The sequence below is a fragment of the Ctenocephalides felis genome, unplaced genomic scaffold (assembly GCF_003426905.1).
Source record: "Ctenocephalides felis isolate EL2017-DRISC unplaced genomic scaffold, ASM342690v1 CF-g0.4_SCAFFOLD_03571, whole genome shotgun sequence".
Taxonomy (NCBI): domain Eukaryota; kingdom Metazoa; phylum Arthropoda; class Insecta; order Siphonaptera; family Pulicidae; genus Ctenocephalides; species Ctenocephalides felis.
In genome coordinates, this window is record NW_020539725.1 from 45,708,259 (window position 1) to 45,733,764 (window position 25,506).

The window sequence follows — 25,506 nt, forward strand, 5'->3', positions numbered from 1 at the left end:
TTGCAGTATGTTTCGAAAACTTGGCCTATCCGGAACAAAACTTGATAATTTCTTAACCCATGTGAAAATTTTTCTGACAACGTGGTAGATAAAATATACTTATTCTTATTGCTATTTTATCTCTATATAAATACTATTTTCGGTAAAATAATAAAGAATGACTACCAAAATAAGAAGAAATTTAAATGAGGGAATTTATCGGAAAATAGAGAATAAGTTTATTATAAACCAAGCTGTTATAAACCTTCTAAAGAAATTATATCCGTCTTAAGATATGTCTTAATGGGCTGGAAATCACAATTCTCATTAGAAAATAAACTCATATTATACAAGAAAATGATTAAACCAATATGGTCCTACGGTCTACAACTATGGGGTACGGACAGTAAATCCAACATAACTATTCTACAGAGGTTCCGGAACAGAATTTTGAAACAAATCCTGATCGTTCCAAAATATGTTCCAAACTGGTTAATATATCAAGATGTCAGAATTCCAACTATAGAAGAAGAAATTAATTATTACTGCTCCAGATACAAAGCTCGTTTAAGTCGTCATCCAAACCAATTAGCGTGTGACCTGCTCAAGTCTTTACCGCCAAAGTGTCTCAAAAAAGAATCTGCAATGATTTAATACATCAAAACACATATCTAAGAAGGTGCTATCGCAGGGTAGCGATCCTTCTCACGCTGTCAAATAAAATAAACCTATAAAGTAGCTAAACAAAAATGTATTATTATGTGTTTGTTGCATATAGAAGTACATTCACATGCATTTTCTATCACATAACTCTAAAACCATAAATCGACTATCATTATAAAATCCAACTCGATATTTCCGATGTGCTTACTAAATATCTTACAAGTGTTCTTTTCTAAAACTTAACGTAGCTCCAGGTCATCTTCCAAAGTGTTTATGGTTATCATAGCTGGGCACCGTTAATCAAATAGTTAACTTCGTTAATCGTTAATCCGCTACAAAAAAAGTTAACTTCGTTAAACGTTAAAGCGTTACTTTTCGGAAGAATTAACGCAAGTTAACGTTAATCGTTAATCCGTTAATATGTGTAAAATTACATTTTTATATCGTTGCGTTAGTGAACTTAAAAAACTTATTAGTTTAGGTTCTGGAAGTTAACAGGTTATGAATAAAACAAAATACTTGTATAATTCAAATGTGTAATTTAACCCGTTTTATGCACACTTCCGTGTGTATAAGGAAAATGGCACAATTATCACATACCGTGATAACGCTATTGGTCAACTTTCCGTTTTTATGATTGCATATTGTTTTTACAAGAATTTTTTTCTAAATAAAGGGAAAGAGTTTTTTTTAACTTCCCGTAGGGCAAGTTATAGTAATCGCAAAAAAATCGAAAATGAAAATTTTTGCATTTCTCGACGTTTCAAAGGTTTCTGAATATTTTGGCATGCCTTAGAAAAAATGGATGTATGTGTGTGTGTGTATGTATGTGTATTCGGATACAAATTTTCGTCGACGATTTCGGGAACACGGATGAACCGATTTGAATAATTCAAAAAACATTCGATTCGTATTGATAAGAAGACGTGCTGATTAGTTTTTGGCAAAGGCAGGTCTAGCCGTTCCGAAGATATGGGGCAAAATTGAGCCAAAAACGGTAACACAGTTTTTAAGAGAACGGAGCGTCCGATTTTAATAATTCAAAAAAACATTTTACTTGTATTGACAATTATGAAGAACTGATCAATTTTTCATGAAGGCAGGTCTAGCGGTTTCGGAGATCTAATGAAAAAAGTAAAAAAAAATGCCATTTGGCGGTCAAAATGATCATTAGACATATGCACATCAAATTATCAGATATTTTATAGAGATTTTAACAATAAGTATAAATGTTATTTACATTCCTATGGGTTCCGTACCAATGTTTATCCTTTAGACAGCGACGCGGCGCTTACGCGCTTTATATTTTGTCTCTATGCAGTCCTAAAGCAGTAAAATTGCTTTAAAAAAAAGTTCAAATCTTCCAAAATATGTCAAAATAAAGAAAACATTTTTTTTTTCAAAAAAAATTAATTTTTTGTCCAATAGTTTATAGTTTCTCAAAAATCTAATTTTTCCGAAGTAAATTTTTTTCAAAAATGTTAATCGTTTTTAAAAAAATAATAATTTTAGGTACGGAAAGTACCAGCAATTTGCCTTAAGAAACGATGCCCTAATTGCCTTAAGACAGAATTCCATTTACAGCTAGTTTTTGCGAAAAATAGGAAACGCGCGACGGGTTAAGCGTCGGGCATAAGGTGCATATTCCCCTTCATGAACATTAACATGTTGAGGTTCTCGTCTGAAAGCGAGGCTCGTTTTAGTGTCAAAATGTCTTTACCCGTGGAAAACAAACGTTCAACTGCAGCGCTTGAGGGTATAGCAGTATTGTATTTAATAAATAGATTTATGAATATCTGTTTCCCGAGGAATGCAGCATCGTTGAACGAGTCTTTTGATTTCATATCCAGCCAAATTTTAACGAGAATTTGCGCTTTATTCTTTAAAGAGTTTGTAGCTCTTTGGTTTTTCTATAGTGACAGAATTGAAAAAGTCTTCTTTCTCGTCATCATCGTTGTTACTCGCATTGCTCCCTCCGCCACTTAAACTATCTCTGTCCTTCGAATTTTTCGCTGCTTCTTGCCATAAGGCATCTTCTACCTTTTTTTCCGTGCATTTTCTTACTGCATTCCTCTTCTACTGCTGTCATACGTTTCCAGCCACATTAACCGAAACTTTGAGTGAAATGCCGCGGCAAGTTGGCACTGTTCATCATTCAGGAGTAGTCCAAATCTTTTCTCTATGCCGTTTAATAAGGCATTGGCTAAAGCTGTGCCGTGCGGTAAATAGTAGGCATTGGATTAACGATTAACGGACTTCTCGCATTTTAACGGAAGTTAACGTGTCCGTTAACATTTTTAAAAGTTAACTTAAAAGTTAATCCGTTAATCAAAATGTTAACTTCGTTAATTAACGATTAACGGATTAACGAGTTAATGCCCAGCTATGATGGTTATGTAGCTCGTCGTCTGTGTCGTCTACACTTGTCGTAGGTCGTTGATGTGCGCTTCCACTTGTTGCATGCCCGTGTCCCTGATGACGCACTACGAAATATGTTGCTCTGTTGGGTTATTCACGAGAAATTCGAAATGAACTTGATGGTAGAATAAATAATTCCGTTCATTGGAAGTTACATGTGGATGAAATACTGGATGAAATGACGTTCAAAGCAAAGTTTTTTTAGTTGTTAATTAGAATTTTTTAAGTCGTTTTGTGGGTATTACAGCCATTTTTAATTTATTCGAAATAAAATTTGAGTTAAAACCCTATTTATTTACCTAGATTATTATTAAAATTAACGTTTGCCGCGTTAATAGTTTAATCAATTACTAGTAATATTTTATTTGCCAAATTTTTGGTGCTTAAAAATATATTAATTCAATAATATATTTTAAAAATATATAATTCAACAAGAATAGATTATGCAAACTTTTCGAGGAAAATTTATTATATCGAAGGCTCGTATAATGAACTAAAATAATTTACTGACATTGTCCTACACATCGATAAATGGAAAGGAAGAAGAAAAATTCTACTGGGAACGATTGGAAAAAGAAAAGAAAACTATCGGGCCCATATCGCAAAAAAGGATCTGCTACATAAAGGTAAAATATAAGGACTGTAAGAAATATAAAAAAGAAGAATGCAGATGATTGATGATTTACCCCAAATGAGAAAATACAGAAATCTGAAAGCCGAAGTACAGTGCCGGAAACGCTGGTGCAGAAAATTGAAAATGAGAATAATAATAATTATAATAACCAGGGGTGGGGAAGAAAATTAATGATTTGCGATGCTCGCACACTATGAACCTGCCTTTGGGCAGAACACTAATTATTAGTATTTAATAAGTTAGTCATCTATTCTACTGTTCATTGATAAAATAAAAATTTACTAATTTACAACTAAATAAATTGGAATGATTCAAAACTTTCCACCCGCGAGTTCTGAGATTTATATGAATTTTGCCGATTTTTGTGGCATTCGAGTCGAAAGGTTTAATATAAACGTTAAAAACCTTAAAGCATAATTTAGGAAATGTTATGTCTTAATTACCTCAAAGTCATATATTTTTAGATAAAAATTCCAGTTTTTAAATATTTTTCATAAGACTTATTTTTACTGTATCTTAATTTCCTTACCTTTAACTAACTGTCTAGAATTACAAGAATTTTTCTAGGTTTATAAAAAAATTGGTTGTGATACTATTGTTGTATCTTTGTAAAGACAAACTGACGGGCAAATGAATGAAAAATACTAATAATAAGATTGTGTTGTTCATATCTTATAATTAGTTTTAAATACCCGAGTAGCAGTTATGATGACGAATTGACAGTGATAAACGGTTATGACGAATAGATAAAAAATAATAGCTATTACACACAACTACTAATTACCTATTTACAGTACCTTCTATTCATTCACAATATTTGGTATCAGTTCTGTAAAATTAAAATTTTTAAAAGAAAAACAGACGATTAAGCGAAATAAATAAAAGTTTCATTATTGTTATAACAAACTTACATAAATTGAATACTCTGTTCGATCATTCAATTAATTCAAATGCAATCATGATTTCTAACATTCGTTTTTTGGATGTTTTGCTCAATAGCAAACAAATATTCGATTATTTGTGTTTTAAGTTTTAATTACTGCAAACAAATCCAATATGCTATCAAACAAATGGCAACAAATCTTCGCTGGTAGAGGAAAAATAAAAATATATGGGTAGTAAATATTATAATGAAGAATAGAAATACGCAAGCGCACATATTAGACTGGGCGACCTAGACATAATATAAGATTTTATTTATATTTGGAAATATATAATGTTTAAATTAAATTCATATAAAGATTTTATTAACATTGTGTTTAATAATGTTGGATCATAATTGACTTCTATATATTTTTTTCTAAAACCTGTGACTTGCTTCTATTTTCTTACGTTTTATGGGCCCTATTCTGAACAGTGTTTTCTCTACATTTATTAAAAAGACTTTGTATATATATTATGCAAAAATGGAAAACAGCCATAAAGGACACAATTCAAAAATGTCAAAGTATGGACCTATTTCCTTGGTCATATTAATTTTCCTTGGGCATTTAATATAAATATAATATTTTCATTATAAATAATATAAATTCTGGGTTTATTCTTATTCTCACTGAGTTTAATTCAAATAAAGTTAACTTATTTTTAATGAAATTTTGGTGAATGCAATTCATAACATTTTTACATTCTGTACGTGTTATAGATTATTTTCTTAAAAATATCGTAATTATATTAAATATAAATATTTATCCAAGTGATTATGGAATCGTGATATTGTTTTTTTAAAATAAAAATCTCGTGAAGTTCTGCAAAAACTTTCATTTTTGTTTTTTGGACGATTGCAATAACTTATCTTACGAAAAATTAAAAACACCCAATTGTAGTTGCATATTAGCTTTTGAGAATTTGTACTTAATTATCAAATTTTGAATTCATTTTGTAACTTTGTTTAAAAGTACAAAATACATTTGAATTGTTTCTTGTATTTGGTGTAGCTATGTAATTTTCTGCTTTTATTTATTTTTATTTAAAAGATTTCTCTGGGAGATGTGCTGATTAATTTTTGGCCAGTCGTTTCGAAGATACGGAGCTAAATGTACAAAAAATGGCAGTTTTTGAGAGAACTAAGCATCCGATTTGAATGATTCAAAAAACTTACTGCTTGTGTTGGCAAAAAATTGCTTTTGGGAAAAAAAAATTTAATTTTTTTTTTCAAAAATTTTTTTTTTGTATATCGAAAATAATTCAGATTTTAATTCTAATTCCTGCTAAAGTTCTAAAGCTCACTTATATACTTTAAATGAAAAATTTTAACTTTGCAATTCAGTTTATATAATTTTTATAAATGTTAGACAATGTTACAATATTTATTATAATCTATTTGAAAACATTTAATATTCCTCGATCATTTTGTTACGATTTGGGAAGTACTAGCAATTTGCCTTAAGCACGATGCCATACTCCACTAGTTAGAAATTATTTTATGCATAAGATGGCGTGATGATGGTATTAAAAATTTTCCACAGCCCCCTTGTGATAGATCTAGAAGCATGGCGTGCATCATTGTTCCATTTTTTCCGGCAACTTAATTCCATCTTGATCACATAATTCAATTTTTTATTAAACTTCAAGGTTTTATTGATAAGTAGTATAAGACCATTATAAACAATATCCTGTGTCAAATTGCGTACGTCGGTCCCTCGGTCGCTTCCACTATTGAAGAATATGTGTATGTAAATGTCGTCGTTTATATAAATATGTACATATCAGAAGACGCACACATTTACAATGATCACCAACACATGGACGAACGTATAAAAACAAGCATATACCAAATACGAGGTACAGTTTCGCTTCATCTATTCGAGTTTGCGGGTCGAATCCAAATTAATTGCAAACGAAATTTTTAAGAAAGTGATTCCAATCTATCTCTATTCAAGATAGAAAATTTCAATTTCGTATAAATAACAAAAAATCTCATTTTGTGGTGTAAGTGGTTACAAGAAAAGGTTTATACTTGTGATTTTCAATTTGAGGTGCTTTTGAGAAAAAATATCAAAATGGCAGTGCAAATGCAACCCTCTGTTATGAATATTAAAGATGGAGAGAGTTTTGAAAAGGCGTCTCAAGATCTTAGATCTAGATATACGGTATGGAGCTTATTTATAAATTAATATTTTTTGGTAATTTATTTGTTTTATTTTTCAAATGGGATGGACATAAAAATACAATTATCATGATTACATCGTTTTTTCATTAAATTATTTGATTATTTACAAAATGATATAAAATATGCTTATCTACTTACCATGATCTTAAAATAAATTTTATCTTTTTAAACGATTTTTAAAAATTAATTTATGGTAAAATTCGTTTTTTGAAACTTTGACATGAGAAACATTAATTTCGTAAATCTACATCCAAAGCTTAAAATAACTATAGTGGTGAATGGCATCGTGCCTTAAGACAAATTGCTGGAACTTCCCGTACGGTAATAAAATATTTGAGAAATATTAAATGTTTTCAAACAGATTATTAAATGTTTTAACTTATATCTTTACAGACAAGTGAATAAACAGAATTTAACCAATCTAATCTAAAATTAAGAACATTGTCTAATATGTATAAGAATTATATAAACTAAATAGCAAAGTTTAAATTAATAATTTGAAGTACATAAGTAAGCTATTGAACTTTAGCTAGAAGTAAAATTAAAATTTGAATTATTTTAGATATTCAAAAAAAATTTCTGAGGTAAGCCATAATGCTGAGAAAACTTCAAAACGTGAAGAAATGCAAAAATTTTCAATTTTGATTTTTGGACGGTTACAATAACTTACCCTACGGGAAATAAAGTTAATAAACAGATTTTTATGGTTCCAACACAAGAACGATTTTGATCCTATAAAACCATTGTACCTGTAAATATATAGAATGATCTTAAGAGCTTTTTTCTCCTTATCCAGTAATTTTTTCTCATTAAAGTGTTATTATTCGAAAATAATAGTCATCAAAATTCAAACAAAATATTTCCTTTTTGTAACTGTCTTTTAATTATTTTTAAAATAACTATTATTTAAAATACTTTTTATAGTAGTACTTTTTTCTTGATCAAAAAACATAAAGATTTTCAGGGTTGTTTTCTTTTTCTGATAACCGCTATTGATAATTATAGCTTTCATTTCTTTCACATGATATAAAATTTAAGTAGGAATTCATACTATGTGGCTATTTATTATTACCATAAATTCTAAAATTATTTACTAATATTGATGTCAAAACATCAGTTTTTTCACTAAACAAACATTTTTTGAGTCATTTTGGATTCATGTCACATTTGTTTAATATCAGTAATTCAAATGCGCCAAATAAAGGTGCCAAAAGAATTTTACGACTTACTATTAATTTTATCGAATCAATCACGTTATTGAACTGTCAATATCAGAATTTTATTGCTCACTAAATGACGTTTTAAATCAATAAAGTCATAAATATTTATTCTAAGTATTCACGAATGCAACAATGATGCCAGTCGTATAATAATGTATGCAAATACGATGAAGTCGAAAATAAAATATTTGTTTGTACAAACCACAACCTTAGATACTAATTTTCTTAGCATTTTGATCTTTGGAGTTTCTTTATAATCCAAATAGTAGATCTCTCTAATATTAACAGTTGTCTGAAATATATTTTGATAAAATTGTTCAATGTTTTAGATCGTTTTATATTCATTTTAATGTTTGTTAAATATTATTTATATAAGGAGTTAACACAAGAGTGCGATTTTAAACGAAGACCAAACAAGTCTTCAATACCAGATAATGGCCATCTTACTCTTGACATTGAAGGATTTAAGTAAATGAGATAAATTTTATTCCTATTATAACAAATAAATGCTAGCTGCTATAAAGTTTAATTACTTTTATGATACAAAAATATAAGATTTAGAATTTATTTAAAAATTGCTCTTGTATAAGTGTTAATGGAGGTGGCCTAAAATGAATGAACGCTGGTTTAATTTTTAGTTCTTTGACAATCAAATTGCCAAAATAGGTATAAAAAATGTAGAGAAAGTTGGAAACAGTAAAACCTAATATTAGACTATTTTTGTTTTTTTGTTTTTAATACGTTATGATATTATACATTAGAGCAATATCGAACTTACTATTTTTGATATAATCGAATGTTTTATTTTTTGTTTTTTGATTTTGTTTTTGTTATTTATTTTTTATAGATAGTAACATGCCAAATATTATATAACACACGTTGTTGATAAAGTTTCATTAGTCATCCACTTCGCCCATAAAACTAGTTTTTTATTAACCATTTATTTTTATTAACTTCAAAAGAATTGTCTATTGCGATTTTTCATTTGCCAAACTTGTAATTGAAAACTCATTACCAGGTACAAATACTCTTCTCACATTCAAAACGGTTTGTAAACATTTAAATTATTATTAAAATAAGATATATACCTACTCTATATAGATTCGAATGTATTTAAATCAAATCAAGTATTTATTTATTTTTTCTAAAGATTGTTAACAGGTATACTATTTATTCCTACGTATTCATATACGCAAAATAATTAAAACATACGAAAATAAATTTTAATCATTTTAGTCTTAAATTGATTTGATTAGAAAATAATCTTTAGGTGCTTATAGAGAATTGCCAAGTATTTGTCGACTAGATTTCCAAAAATTTCACTAATGCTATAAACATGTATATTAAAAAAATCATTATATAAACAAGTATATAAATTATTACGTGTAATAATATTTGTTCGAAAACAAAACTCTTCATTTAATCATTTGTTTAAATGCGTCATCAATTAAATAACTGTTAGTATCGATTGAAATTTATATATATAAATTATTTCAAGCGCACAATTTGATAATAATGTTATAAATATATGAAATCCACTGATGTTTCATATGATACTCAGATTGTGATTGATTTTGACCAGACGCCAAAACAGGCTGTCGATAGTTTTTATTGAGCAAATGGTTTTCATGCTTTAGTAATTGTTTACAATTTTTGTATCCACGAGTAATTAAATGTGGGACATATATTTTCTAATATAAACATATGATACTAATATTAATTCAGCTTCTTTGGAGATTTTCCAAAACATTTAATCTATTCGAAACCCAACGAATCTCTATATTATTGCTCTCGAGTTCTATTTGATGTTGCTTCTTGATGTTTATTGAAACTTTATATTTATCTGTTTGTTGCTTTTCTATTTTGATCGAAGGCTTTTGATGATAAATAATAACGATACCATCAAATTTGAACTAATGTTTTGTGTAATCTGATCTTGTTTTTTTTATTTAAAATGTGAAAAATAGTTCATATCAATAAAAAAACTACATGCAAATGTTACATTTTGCATTTAGTTTTGCATAGTTGTTTATCAAAAATTTTGTCCAACTTTTAGACTATTACTTGAATTCTTATATTTAATTTAATTAAAAGTGTAATTAGATTAAATTGATAACTACGTGTAGAGTCTACTGTAAATTAATTTCCAAAATTAATTCAATTCTCAAAATGTATATTCTTCATCAATGAATTTTCATTTTTGTATGTGATTTTTTAGAACGCATGTGCAGAATAAATCATTACAAATTTTAATAGAACTTAATCCTGTGTAAATTAGTTCACATCGCAATTTGCTTTTTATAGTACGAAAATATGTTATAATTTCAAAATTAATTATTATAATAGTTTAGCTTTTATGTATGCATCAGAAACTTTCATATTAGAATTTCATACTTTTAGTTACTTTTTTCCTTTACTTTAATTCCACATTTTAATTACTCCAAAAATTACTGGCGATTTATATTTTATATTTTAGTATTCGATCTCTCGAACACAGTTTTGTTTCAATATTCAATATGGCAAAAATAGATTTTTTATTACTCGAACAAGAAATCACATTTCAAACAAATTCTTGAAAATAGACATAAAACTATATATAGAATAGTTATTATTGAGTTATGTCTATTTTAGTATTTCAGAAAAAAATTTAATAACATAGCCATAATTATAAATTTTTATATATCTAAATTTTATATATAAATAACTTTTATTATTAATTTAATTTAAACTCCTTTGATAATAACTTTATTCACATAGGTATAGTAAATGTTTTCTTCTGCATCCAATATTAAATTATGTATTTAATATTTTAATAACTATATACATATATAAATTATTTTAGTTTCATTGTTGAGAATATTTTACCTATGGTAGATCAATGGTCGGGCAACTTTTTTAATCATTACCTCAAAATATTTTTGTCTAATTAAATGTTATCCCCATGGCGAAGAGATATTACACCCTACATGGACAACTACGTTGCTATAACAGTAAATATAAAAAATACACTCTTTTTACCCGCAAAAATTACAAAGAACACCGAAAAAAAATCTTTTAAAATTTGCTTAATTTCTTAATTTACTGTAATTTTCTTCATTTCTTAGGAAATGTACATAGTTTTAAAATTCTACTTGGTTCAAGTTATTTGCAGAAACATTAAACATCAACAAAGACATCGACGTATACTTTCATTATTATATTCAACTTTTGCCACCTCACTGGTTTTCCTCTATTGGATACAGAACAAAAAAATCAGTTCAATTTTTGCTTAAAAAATTAATCTCTGTTATAGCTGGGAGACGCACTGCCCACGAATTTGGCAAGTTTGTCCATAATGTCACCGGGTGGAATACAAAATGAATCCCGAGAACAGCAGCCTGCCGGCCACGCCCTCACAAAAAGGATGGAGTCCGTCTCTGGCGCCATCACCACAGAGGCGTACAGTATTCAGCCTTTGACAGTTGAACATCACGAACGAGCACTGGAACACCTCAGGAAATACTTCTTCAGGGACGAACCGCTCAATGTTAACATGGGCCTGCTTTCCAAAGAAGATGACCGGTAAGTAAAAGTCATAACTGTCGTTATTATTGGGGTGATTATTATATTTTCATACATATCTGCCAGTGGTGGCGTAATCAGTTCGGACGTGGGATAGCACAACTAGTCCCGGATTCGCTGGTTCGATCCCAGCCATGGCCAATTCCAACATCAAGCAGTTCTGATGTCGAATTTTCACTTTCTACAAATAAATTAAGCAAAGATAAATTGGCGGAATTTTTGATAGTAGATTTGAACTAGCGTAGAAGTTCTGGAGTAGTATTCTGGAGATATTTGGCAAAATTTTTTGATAGTAGATTTGATCAAGCGTAGAATTTCTGGAGCACTACTAAATTTTATCTATGCCATATATGCTCCATTTCTCATTTCTCCATATATGACGATATTATTGCTATGTATTTCTTCCATTTATTACCAGAAGGATTACCAAAAACTGGTTTATTATTATTACCACCCAAGCCATTTTCATATGAAATAATATTATCATTATACCTTTATAGCTTTTGATTGATTAAAAATCAATTTAAGTAATCTAATTATCAAAATTACTCTCCTATTAATGATCGATTTCATTAATATTTAAATTATTTACCAAAGAATTTGAAAACACAATGCGAGAGAAATAGTATAATATACGCGGTTGCTCTATATTCTAATATTTAACAAATATGATGAAACTCTATGAGTTTAAATTTAATTGCAGTAACTAGTTTTAATGAATTTTGATGTAAACGACTCAAATATCACTTGCAATATATATTTCCATCATTCATTTATTTTTAACAAGCGGATGTTAATTCAAAGCTACAATGAGGCAAAAAGATGTAAGTGACAACTTGCATGAATTTCCCGACATGTGTAATAATTGTTTTGATCAACCAAAATTGAAATTTGGCTATTTAAATAAAAATTTTAACTGTTTCTACCTAAAATGTAGTGTTCGCTTTCACTTAAAACTAATCTATGCAATATCCAATTGATACCTCTCAAACACATTTATAATATTTGTAATTATTTAATTATAATGCACAAATACGCGCTTGTATATCCTAAAAACGCAGCCCTGATTCAAAATTTTGTTGAATTTATTTATTTACTAGCACTACTATCATCAAATTTTACGTAGTTTCTTAGTTCTTAGTTTATTTTCGAATTTTTCCTCAGTTATTCTTATTAGTCTCTTATTAGAATTATCTTATACTCTGGGCTGAATTCTCATTGGATTCCAGGTGGATGCTTATTAGGTTTGCACCAGGTTCTTACTAGATTCTTGTAAAATTAAAGGTAGAATCTTTTTTGCAAGTTTTATACTTTATTTCAAATCTAATTATTATCACTCTATAATAATTAAATAATCTGACTAATGAAAAATTTCATGGGGTCACATCACCTCAGATTCAGAAATTATGAAACGTCGAGAAACATGAAATTATCAAATCAGATTTTTTCGCGAAAACGAACTTCTTCTTCTTCGGAATTAAATGAGACGAAATGACATTTTCAAAATTGATCGTATTAAATGAATCAACTTCAGTTTGCGGATGAGTTAAAAAAAAATCTTTAAAATTTCAAACGAAGGTATTACTGAAATTTCAAGAGAATTTATATATTTTTTATAACACGAATCCCATAATTCAACAAATTCATTTGGTTATTCAAATATATTAAAAATTAATCAAGGTATATTTTAAAATAGATGTCCTTGAATTTTTTTTACTAATACCTAATCAAAGTCCCTAATAGTTGTTTAAATTTTATATATGACAACTTTTAGACACCTTTGTTATTTCGCATGTTTTGAATAATGATGGCTCAATCTCGAGTGAAATAAAAAAAATGTTTCTGAGGTTCATGGTCTAAATGGCAGTGAAATAAAACGATGGCGAAATGAACTTTCAAGAAACGATTGAAAATATTATTTATTTGCATTGAAATGGTCGACATAAAAGTATTATCAATATTATAAATCATCGCAATAGCAAATCTGCGACTTTTTATTGACTTTAGAAATGATTGATTGAATGGTTACAATTATCGTATAAACGATAAGAGGTAATTATGTGGTAATGATTATAAAATGCATTATAATCTAAAGTATTATATGATTTTTATATGAAATTAATGTATTCACCTTTCTTTGTCATATTGCTTGGACATCATTAGAATGTCATTAATGAGTATAATTGAAACATTTGATTTATTTGTGGTTTTAAACTCGTGTTGATAAAGATGCGCATTATTCTAAATAACATTGAAGCATATTCTTTCAACTTAAATTTTTAAATAGGCTTTATAAAGATTTTTTGATAAATGCTATTAATATTTGTAGCCTGCTTAGTTATCATTATTTATAACAACAAATAACAGTACATATTATCAATAATTTAATATAGATTTTTCATATTTTATCAAAATGATTACTGTAAAATGCAAAATAGCTTCCGAAAAATCTAAAATTATTTTACTCTGGTATTTAAAATTATTTTACTTTGGTATTAAGTACCCGAGTTTTGGTAGTGAGAGCTCATGAATAGAGCAGAACTTCGAATCAGAGGTTCCCGGTTCGGCATTGCTCGGAAATCTTGATGTCAACAGCAGTGACATCCATTTTTTCTTGAAAATATAGATAGCAATATCATTTCCAAAATACACGTGGAGACAGGATAGGTTTCCATCTATAAATCCACGTTATTTAGCAAAAAAGTAATTACCCACATTAAATTGGACTTCGTTTTATTACTACTTTGCAGTTGGCACGTACTCCTTATATGAGACTCGACGATGCTCAGTATACTTGATAAAAATTGCCCCAGAAAATTTTAATAGCTATGATTTAGTCATAAACCTAGTATTAAATAAACAAATTCTAGCATACTTTATATTATTTGAATATTATGTTTTTTGAAAAAGATGCTTATTATCAGTTTTTTAAACCGTGGATCACCGAAATTTTAATATCGAATGTTTGCAATCGAATTTTTCGCTATAAAAACATCTTTTTAATAAACAGAAAAATATATAAATTTAGCCTTTATGTTTGATATTTAAATAGACATTAACCAAAAACGACCGCATCAAATCAGCTGGTTTGCTATATCAGTATTTTAAACACGCATTTATTATGAATGAAATATCAATCATAATGAAATTGTAATAAATTTATTTATTTATTTATATTTAAATTGCGGATACAGGATTAAATTTAGTAATTACAGAAAATAAATTATCTTAATTGAATTAATTAGAGTAAAATATAATTCTAACACAATATTAAGCCTAATGTTAATATTATCTAATACAATAACTTGAAGAAAAATGTTATAATATTGGAGATAGTTATTTAAGGCTTGTAGATCTTGAGATTCTTTTGATGGTAAAAAAAATCCTTTAAATATCCGTTATGCAATTTTATTTGAGTCCCTATCTGGAAAATAATAATTAAGGGCAGTATCAAAAAAAGAATTTAATATGAAAATAATTGTAATGATAAAATAATTAGGGTAGAAAAATGTTAAAATAATTTGGAATTAAAATTAGAAAAAGTATGGAAAAGAAAAAAATAATTAGAACTGTTGGAAAAAAGTATCAAAGGGTGCGTCCACTAATCACGTGAGCGATTTTTGGATCCCCCCTCCCCCTGATGGTACGTGGTGATATTCAAATTAACCCCCTTCCTCCACCAACATCACGTGCATTTTTATTTACGTGAAAAAACTGTAAAATTTTTCATTTTTTTGAAAATTTTTGATTTAGAAAAAAATCAGTTCAAAAATAATTACACTTGATATCTCATTATACCCCTTCCTCCCCACGTGATTTTCGTGATGTTTTGTCAAACCCCCTCCTCCCCAAAATACCTCAGGTGATTAATGGACGCCCCCAAATATTATCAGTAGGCATTTCATTATCAAAATAATGTTTGATATCGAAATTGATAGAGAATTGCATTTCGAATAATTTAATGATTTCTCTGAATTCTCATTAATTACTTCATTATGCATAAATATCTAGTTTCATAGTTTCTAGACTGATAATGAGTCTAAATCTGGTGTGGGCGATTTCGCCTTGCACTTGACAATCGATTTGCCAATCATCTGTTCGTCACGGCAGCAGTAGTTTTATTATTTCATATTTACAAAACTAGTTTTCCGAACTGCACCAAGCAAGACGGTCGTAGAATTCTACCGGCTGCATAATGAGGGTGACCTAGAACTTCAGATCGCAGATTTATTGAAATGATCACTCATTTCATAATATTATCGACATCAGCCACTGCGTGCTCGATTTCAAGGTTCTCTTGCAGACATCGCTTGCATTATGTTTTATTCTGCAAGCGTTTAATTCATACGGTTAATTATATGTATGAACTTGCATTGCAATCGTTAAATACTAATTATTATTCATATTTCGAGCTAAACTGGTATTTATAAACGTCTTTGCGTAATAGATAATCAATTATCAGCTGATCGAATAATGAATAATTGCTGAATATTATTTTTATGATTGCTAATTTGCACCTTTGTTTCAATACTATTTTTATTCTTGTTAATTTGCATTCATTTCCAGAAATTTCGTAATAAATATTTAGTAGATATTTTTAACGATACTATTTTAAGCAATTTTTTGAAATCGGCTGACTTTACTATTACCAGAGAAACGGTTACATCTTTTTTTTATTAACTCTTTGGGGACGGCTGTCCACCTGAGTGGACAAACATACTCTGTGAGGCACAGGGTATTTTATAAACAATGACTCAGTTTGCATCGAAAAGTTGAATAAATTACATATAGCAGTAATAAACAGTGTTGTATTTTGAAAATAATTTAAGTTATTTTAGTAGGATATTTAGCCTTTTTCTTTGCTATATAGTCTTTTTTTTATATTAAAACGACCGAGCGCTTTTAAATATGGCAAAACGACTAGTAAATTTTGTAAATTAAGCAGTAGTGAAAATGAGTTTCAAATAGACATTCGTACAGACAAATTTTACGAAATTACTATTCGCACCGAAGATAGTGATGAATGTGATGATGATATTATCCAACCAACAAAAAGAAGAAGAAGTTCGACAAATTAAATGAAGAGCGGAAAGACAGCGAATGTGTTGATTTTCCTTCAATAATCGAGCTTTTTTATTTTGTTTCTACGTAGCTAACGAATCGCGATTGCTTTGAAAAAAAGTTCAGAATTTTCAAAATATTTCAAAGTGTAAAAAAAAAATCAAATTTTTCACAAAGGTAAATTCTTTTCAAAAATTTTAAAAATCTCAAAAATCGATTTTTTTTTAGAGTTTCAAAAGAAAATTGAATCTTTTTTAAAAATTTTAGTTTTTGATACGGGAAGTTCCAACAATTTGCTTTAAAGCACGATGCCATGCACCACTAGTTTCTCTTATCAATAAAAATTAGAAAATTTATTACATTCTATGAGTTATTTGGATTTACATCAGTTAAATATAACTATTGATAGTAGTTACCCCAGTAATAGTTCATAATGTTTTAAGTCACTAAATTCTGATTGAAGGAGCAGCGAAGCCCGAGTGAATTGGGGTGAATTTCTATTTGTGATGTGGATTAGTGAATCTTGTTTCTAAAAAGTCTTCAATATATAGCACATTCAGATCCTTATGCAGAGTTCTAGGGGTCACGTACCAGGGTGCACCTGTCATCCTTCTGACAATAAGTAGTTTTGTTTGGGCCCGCTGTATCAATGCAACATTAGATTTGAGGAACAGCTCCAAAGCTCTATACCGTATGACCAGATAGAAATATTATAGTTTTATAAATGAAGATCTGTTTTCGAATGCTAATTATGTCTCATAATAATGTTACCTAATTTTGGATTTTATAGGTTTGATTTTCGTTGTAATGTGGTTTTTATATGTTAGTTATTTTTTTTTAACGAAAGTTATAATTATAGTTACATATGTCATTTATTTTATTGTTTCAAAAAATTGGATGGATGTAAATGTGATCATCTATCGTTATCTTTCCCTTGAACTCTTGAATTAACAATAACTTGTAAATCGTTCCTCAAGGTTGACGGGATACCGATTCATGCGAGAGGATTGACAGTAAGAGTAATCATTGTTTTTTTTTTGTATATCCAATCCATTAGTTAAGCCAATAATCTTTACTGTGTTAAATAAATTAATTAAAGTAAAATACTTGCTTTTGACTATCAAAGTTGACCAATTTTATCAATATAATTGTATAGTCTAGATTACATTGTATGGTTTATTTAAGTGTCAAGTATTTAAACTCTTTAATTTATTATCTTTCTTTTACTATTATTTGGTTGTGAAAATCTTTCAATAACAATACAAATTTACAATAGATTGAAAATATCTAAACGCTTTTTACTATTTTTACCCGTAGGGTAAGATATTGTAATCGTCCAAAAATCAAATTGAAAATTTGCATTTTTTCACATTTTGAAGGTTTCTGATTTTGGCATACATCAGAAAAAATTATGTGTGTGTATGTACGTATGGATACAGTCTTTTGTCCACATTTTCAGGCGCACGGATCAACTGATTGAATGGTTTAAAAAACATTCGATTCCTATTGATAGATAGATATGCTGATTAGTTTTTGGCAAAGGCAGGTCCAGCCATTTCGGAGATACGGAGCAAAGAGTGCAGAAAATAGAAACAGAGTTTTTGGGAGAACGGAGCATCCGAATTCAATGATTATAAATTTAATTCTAATTCTAGCTATAGTTCTAAAACTCACTATTTACTTCAAATAATTAATTTTAACACTGCTATTAGTTTTTATAATTTTATAAATATTAGTAAAAAAACATTTAATATTCTCGAATATTTTATACAGTGGAATTCCAGCAATTTGTTTTAAGGCATGATGCCATACACCACTAGTTTCAACTAAACTAATGCGTATTAATTAATAGGAAAATAGCAGTGACAAAACACATTAATCTTAATAACAATTAAGTTTCATAAAAGTAATTTATGAATGTTGCTTTGTGAATGATTAATAGCATTTTAATTTGACTGTATCATTAAGCACATATAAGTTGTACTTTCTTGTAATATTTAACTTTTTATATCTTTGTAATGCGAAATTTAATATGGTTGGTGTTAGTTTTGGTAACGATTATATTTCTTGGTAAGGTTTTGAATTAAGAGTAAAACTTTCAAAAAATTATTTTCAATATGAAGTACTTTATCGAAGAAAACATTACAAATTTCATTTGTGACTTCATTTACTGCATCATATTCCAAATTTCAGGCCGAGTTATCTTATAAAATGACAAATTAAGGCGCAGCCGATTTTAACAGTAACGGTTTTGAAAATCATCAGATTTTTTATTCAATAATATATATTTGCTACATATATAAAAAAGAGAGAAGATTAGTTGTTTAGTTTGAGAAAAAAATTAGTTACAATTTTTGCTTCGAAATTCGCATTTAAAGCTTCTCATACGGGGTCCAGGAGACCCCAGCGGTGTTTCAACGAAATTATAAAAATGAAAATAAATTTTGATCTATTTACAATGCTACAGCATAAATCTTTGAAGGTAGAATAATTTAAAAGTCTGAAAATGCTCGGAAATGGGCGACCTCGTGAAAGGTAACGTTGGGGTCCAGTAGACCCCAAGTGTAAGAAAAGGGTAAGCTGCATGATCATTATATGTTTTGGAGTCTAACGATATTTTAAAAACGATGCATATTAAAATATGAAAAACGTTTATGTCACATTTTAATTTTGTACTCTTTTAAGAAGTACATGTTTTGGCAATCTAAATTTCACTAATTTGGATTGTCAAAGCAATATTTTGCAATGGCCAAAATTATTCCTGGTGACCACAACACGTGAGACCGGTGGCCATTTGATCTCCAGTATTTTTATTTTTGGCATAGTCCGCTATAAATCAAAATTTGAATTTAGAGTCGTGCTAGTTTGTATTTTTTTTTTTTTTATTTCTATTTCGATGTATAGAACTAGAAGAATATGCATTGACATCTATGAAAAAAGGAGTTTCTTTAATGGCTGTGAGTGAACGCGGTGAGCTCGTCGTGTTGTCATAAACTGTGTTACTGAAAGAGAAGTAAGCAAAATTATTAAATTTATTATTACACATAAATATTTTAGTTCAAATACAAAGGTTTAATTTTATTTTCCTAAGTTGCTATTACTCATATTACTGAAAGCAATCGGAGTTAGCAACAACCTGTAATCGTGCGATTACAGAGATGATAAAAAGCAATGAACAAACATTAATCATTTCTAAGAATTATTTCATATTTAATAAAATTAAAATCTATGATAAGAAAGGCATGTCAAAATGTCAATTGAATGCAATTTATTAAGTATCCGATTGATTCGAATAACAAACTTTCATATCCTGAAATCAGAATTTATTATTTCATAGAATGGAGATTATAATATACAATGCAATTGCGAAATGAAATATCTGGAAATGAATAAATTATATGTATATATTCTTTTTTTGTTTAATTATACCTGAGATTATACCATAACACTATAATTGTTTGCCATGTGATCAAAGTTTATAAAATTGTATGATATAAGAATAATTATTCTTGTCATGAAGTAAAACCGTGAATGTCACCGCATATGATTTCAAAGTAATTTTGAAGATCAATTGTGATGAACTGCATTTAGACTACTTTGACTCATCTTACTTTTGTAAAAAAAATTATTAATTATAATTTTCTTCTATTATATAAAATGATTTTTTTAATCTAGGATGCAGCTACGATATCGGATCCATCCAAGGACTGCGCAAATCCAAAATTCGCCAAGATTCTTGCCCTCCTGCACCATGTGAGCCAAGAAGCCAATGTTTTTGGCCAATTTCCTGATGTGCAACGTGTTTTGAACATATCAATACTGTCGGTCGATAGCAATTGGCGAGGCAGAGGAATTGCCAGGGCGCTGACTGATGCCACGGCGTGAGTCGAATTTAAAATCTTCGTTTAATAAATTTTATAACTAGTTGGTATAGGTATTTTGCCTTAAGGCAAGTTACATGAACTTCCCGATATGTGTAAATAATCGACTTAATCAATCAAAAATAAATTAACTTATGAGTGAATAAAAGTATTCCGAGTGGATTTATTACATAATATTGAAAACGAACGAACACGTTAACTCGGAGTATTTTCTGAAAGAAAATTTTCCAAAACCAACATTTTTTATAATTGAACCAGTTTTCGTAGGACTTTAATGGTTTAGTATGGTCATTAAGACCAAGTTCTCTATCGTTATACCAAGTAAATTGACTAATTTTAATTTTAATTAACGTCAAAGAAACTACTCATTTTCTAATACTTTGATGAACTTTTAAAATTAAACTAGTCGTAAGGCCGTAATATTTTAGTAAGTTCTATAAGACCATGATATATATCGCCAAAAAAAGTTCCATAAAAATCGGTTTAAATTTTTTTTCAACAATTACAAGTAAACGCCTTGGTAGATTTTCACCTAAAACTAATCAGTATATTCTCAACTAATATCTTTCAAACAGTTTTTGCTTTTTTTAAAATCGATTCGGTAGAATGAGCTTAAATGTGGACGAAAAGTTTAACACTTATTTCAAATTACAAAGAAACGGCTCGGCAGATCGTCTCACAAACTTGACAAACTATAGTTCTCATTGTGATACATCAAATGGCTTTTAAATTTCTGAAAACAGTTCAAGCGTTTTTGAGAAAACGTCGATTAAAGGTCTAGTTTGATTAACTGCGATACCAAAAAAACGATACCAATTTTTGCAAACTTTGAAGAATTTTCAAAATTAAACGAGTTGTCGTAGGGCCGTAATATTAGTATGATCTATAAGACTATGATCGTATCTACCGTCAAAAAAAATATAATAAAAATCGTAAAAAAAAATTTTTTTAACACTTTATTACAAGAAAACGGCCCGGCCTATCTCTACCAACAACTAATCAGGTCGATCCCAACCAATATCTTTCGAACGCTTTTTGAATTTTCAAAATGGACTCAGAATTGCGGGCTAAAACGTGACGAAAAAATGTTACCTTATACATTTTCAATGTTTGTTTATTTATTTTTAGATTTTTTATTACATTGGTGCTAATTATAATTTATATTTTGTTCCAGCGAATATGCTAAAGATCACGCCGTTCAAATGTTGCGAGTGGATTGTACGAGCCATTTCACGGCCCTTATCTCAGAAAGGCTCGGTTTCCATTCCATCTACAGTTTGCCATATGCACAGTACATCAAAGACGGAAAACCCGTATTCAACCCACCGCCCCCACATTTGGAAATCAAAGTCTTTGTTCATCGAGTCGATGAAGAGTAATTATTGTTGCCATTATCATTAATATGATATAATCATAAATATTAACTTGACTGTTACGTGTTTCATCATCGAAGCTAACATAATCTCATTCTTTAAAAAAATATTTTATAACGTTAATTTGATATTAACTGGGATTATTTGGTATGTCACGATAATTTATAGGCCTAAGAAAATACATTGGGATTCGATTGCTTGATTCTTATATAGAATTATATGAAAAAATCTAACAAAATAATCTGATTATAGAATTTACATGGATTGACATTTATTTTAAATAATAATTTATTTGCTGAAATTTTTTGGTGTGTGACAATAATTTATTGGCCTAAAAGAAATGCATTGGGAGTCGATTGCATGATGCTTATATGGAATAATATAGCCAAAAATGGTTTGAATAGCCAAAATGGTTTGAATATAGAATTTACATGGATTGACATTTTTTAAATACTAATCTTTGCTGATATTTTTTGGTATGTCACATAATTTATTGGCCTAAAAGAAATGCATGGGAATCAATTGCATGATATATATATGGAAGAGGCTAGCCAAAATGATCTGAATTTCTACGTGAATTAACATTTATTTTAAATATTAATTTGTTTGCTGATATTATTTGGTATGTCACAATATTTGGCCTAAAAGAAATGCATTGGGAATGGGGAGGGCTTGGAATCGAATGCTTATAGGGAGCTTATAAGGAAGAATCTGACTAAAATGATCTGATTGTAGAGTTTACATGTTTTTTAATTAATAATATTTTATTTATCATAATTTAATTAATAATCTTTATCATGGTTCACATGAATAATTTACGTGGCTTTTCTTTAGCAGTTAAGTGCATCAACGTATAATATAATTGGTCATATTTTTTTTATTAACTTGAACAAGAAAAATATTACATTTAAAATAATACACCTAATTTTTTTATTTATACTAATTGTAATTGTTTAATGTATTGCGATCATACATCAGGTTTCAAGAAATTTCTGAGAAAACTGCGCTAAACTAAATTATCAATTTATTTAACAGTATCTTTCTTTGAAAGTTAGATTTTTGTTGAGGTGTAAGAATTAAATAATCACATAAATGGTGCATAGTGATATTGTTGTCAGATTTACCCGGTATTCTAGATAATAATTTAAATATGCACATATTTATGTTAATATTTATAAAATAGTATCTCAAACTAATTTTACTCAAAATACTCGATTACCAAAATTGTCTTTGAAATTCGATATATTGAGAAACTACTTTTATGATTGTGCATGTATGTTGATTTTTAATGCATTTAATGCGTGTTTCTACAGTAATGGCTAAATATAAATATTATTGTAGTATAACCTACAATAATTGTTCGATTAGCATTTAAATAGAATGCACTTGTTTCTAATTAGCAGTAAAATGATATACCGATATTATGATGTCGCATGCGTTGTTAACTCCAATCAATCCTACTTAAATTAAATATTAAGTTTTGTGTTTTATACATTTCTTGTGAGACAGGTTATTTTATTTGCACAAATTAATTTATAAAAATTTGTATGTATTGACTATAATTTTTAATTTATTATTTTCTTCACACAGCAAACGCAAAACCAAACTGAACATTTTGTACCACTAAGGCAAAATATCTGTGAACTGTGGACTAACATAAGAGACATTTTATTTCATGTAGGTTTGCTTATAATTTAATTTCATATTACATAAAACCAACGACGATGCAAAAATTTAGAGCATATTATTAACGCAAATATAATCTCTCTACATCACATTATTTGATAAATTAGGATACCAAGTGCTTTTTTTCTCTTTATTTTATTTTAACAGAAGACTCTTTTGTTAGAACTCAGTAGCATAATGTATATTAAATATCATACCAACTTCATTTCAATAAATTTTACTCTTAACCAGCGATTAATGCAATTTAGATGTTAAAGGGCTGATGAAAATATATGCTATATTATTTATTATTGTTTTTATGCTAAATTGGCCATTGGCCAACGTGGGGCCAATGTTTTGAAATCAACGTTTAGCTATAAAATATTAATATTATCGATGCAAAATAGTAAAAAAGGCTCACTGTTGAAAATTGGTATGAGCAATTGTTAGGAAAATAATATCTTATGTAAATTTATTAATTAGTCTTAATCGAGACTCATATTCTTTAAACAATTTTGTATCTCATCGTCGGACTCTTTATTAAACTTGAAAATTGATTTTTTTTAGATTTTTTTATAAATAAATAATTAATATATTTTCTCTGTTAATTAATATCAAATCTTAGATTAAAGTATGTTCAAAATTATCTCTGTTAAAACATTACTTTAAATTTTGCTTTGTCTAGGTATACATTTTTATTTTTTATTATTTGTAACTAACTTCTATTTGTTTTGTAATATGATTTTTTATATTTTTTTAATTTATTTGTTTTAATTTTTAGGAAATGATTAAGATCCTGTTATAGCTTTCTTTTTTGCGGAAAGCGAAGTTCCATAAAAAGTTGATCCTAAGTAACTTGAAATTTTCGTGACATCATAAATAACAGTTCAAGTTTTAGCTTAAGAAAGACATTTTGATTTGATTTTTTATACGAGCTCTATTTGGAAAAATATGATAACAAATTCGGAAAAAAGTGTTTTGCTATTGTTTTTTCAACATACTCTTCTACATTTTTCATCTTGTTAGTGTTTTGGTGTACGTGATGAGATATACATAGTATATCATACAAATTTATATTTAAAGTATATGTAATTTATATATTGATAATATAATACTATGAAATGGATGGTGATAATTTTATATGTGAATATATTTGATTTGCCATAATCATTGGCAATCAAAAACATATTTTCAAATTTATTATAAAATGTTATTATATAGGTTACTCAAAATTTAATTTTGCAAAACATATTTTTGTATGAATACTTGTTGATCAATTTTAAAGTGAGTTTTAAATGATCTCAACACCAGATGGTTATCCTATTTGTTACAAATTTTAACATTTTTGTCTCTAATATAAAAATTGTACATCATTCATTGTTATAACGTTGTACATATTATACATATATGTATAACAGAAATATTTTAATGTGATAACTGAATAAGCATATAAATATTATATGAAATGTTAGAAAATATAATCATATACTAAATGTTATATATTAACTAAAATATATATGAAAATATGCTAAAATTGTTATCAAGTTTTGTGACAATCCTAATTGTACGACCATGTTGATCATGGTTTTTTCAAAAAAATACATGATTTGTTTGATAGTCTATTGATATTTTTTTCTTAATTTTATTATAATACTTTACATTTAAATAATCAAAAATTTACTATATTAATGGTATAATTTTACACTAGTTTAAAATTATACAATTGTATAAATGTTATTTAAATAAAATATTGAGAAATCCAAGAGAGAATCTCTTGGAACAATAGTCAAACTCTTAGAAAAAACTTTAGTAGCTGCAAAAATCTTATTTTTATTTATCATGTCGATTGTTATAAATATCAGATGTTTCTACAACTTAGCTTAAGACAAAAATGCAAATTATATCTGGTTTGATTTATTATTATGATTCAAATGTGTATTTT

The 25,506-nt window shown here is 28.2% G+C and overlaps 1 protein-coding gene across 1 annotated transcript; it reads left to right on the forward strand.

Moving 5' to 3' along the window:
- The first annotated feature begins 6,642 nt into the window (after positions 1 to 6,642).
- LOC113386136 (dopamine N-acetyltransferase-like) lies at positions 6,643 to 24,432 on the forward strand. Its single transcript, XM_026623937.1, has 8 exons — positions 6,643 to 6,783; positions 11,316 to 11,582; positions 19,540 to 19,602; positions 19,638 to 19,658; positions 20,321 to 20,526; positions 21,701 to 21,901; positions 23,490 to 23,576; positions 24,346 to 24,432. The coding sequence occupies exons 1-7, from the start codon at positions 6,694 to 6,696 to the stop codon at positions 23,524 to 23,526; spliced, it is 885 nt and encodes a 294-aa protein (XP_026479722.1). The 5' UTR covers positions 6,643 to 6,693; the 3' UTR covers positions 23,527 to 23,576; positions 24,346 to 24,432.
- The last annotated feature ends 1,074 nt before the right edge of the window (positions 24,433 to 25,506 follow it).

Coding starts and splice junctions, on each gene's coding strand:
- LOC113386136 (XM_026623937.1), top strand. CDS start 6,694: ATGGCAGTGCAAATGCAACCCTCTGTTATGAATATTAAAGATGGAGAG. Junction 19,659..20,320: donor ACTGTGTTACTGAAAGAGAA/GTAAGCAAAATT, acceptor TTTTTAATCTAG/GATGCAGCTACGATATCGGA. Junction 21,902..23,489: donor GTTCATCGAGTCGATGAAGA/GTAATTATTGTT, acceptor TTCTTCACACAG/CAAACGCAAAACCAAACTGA.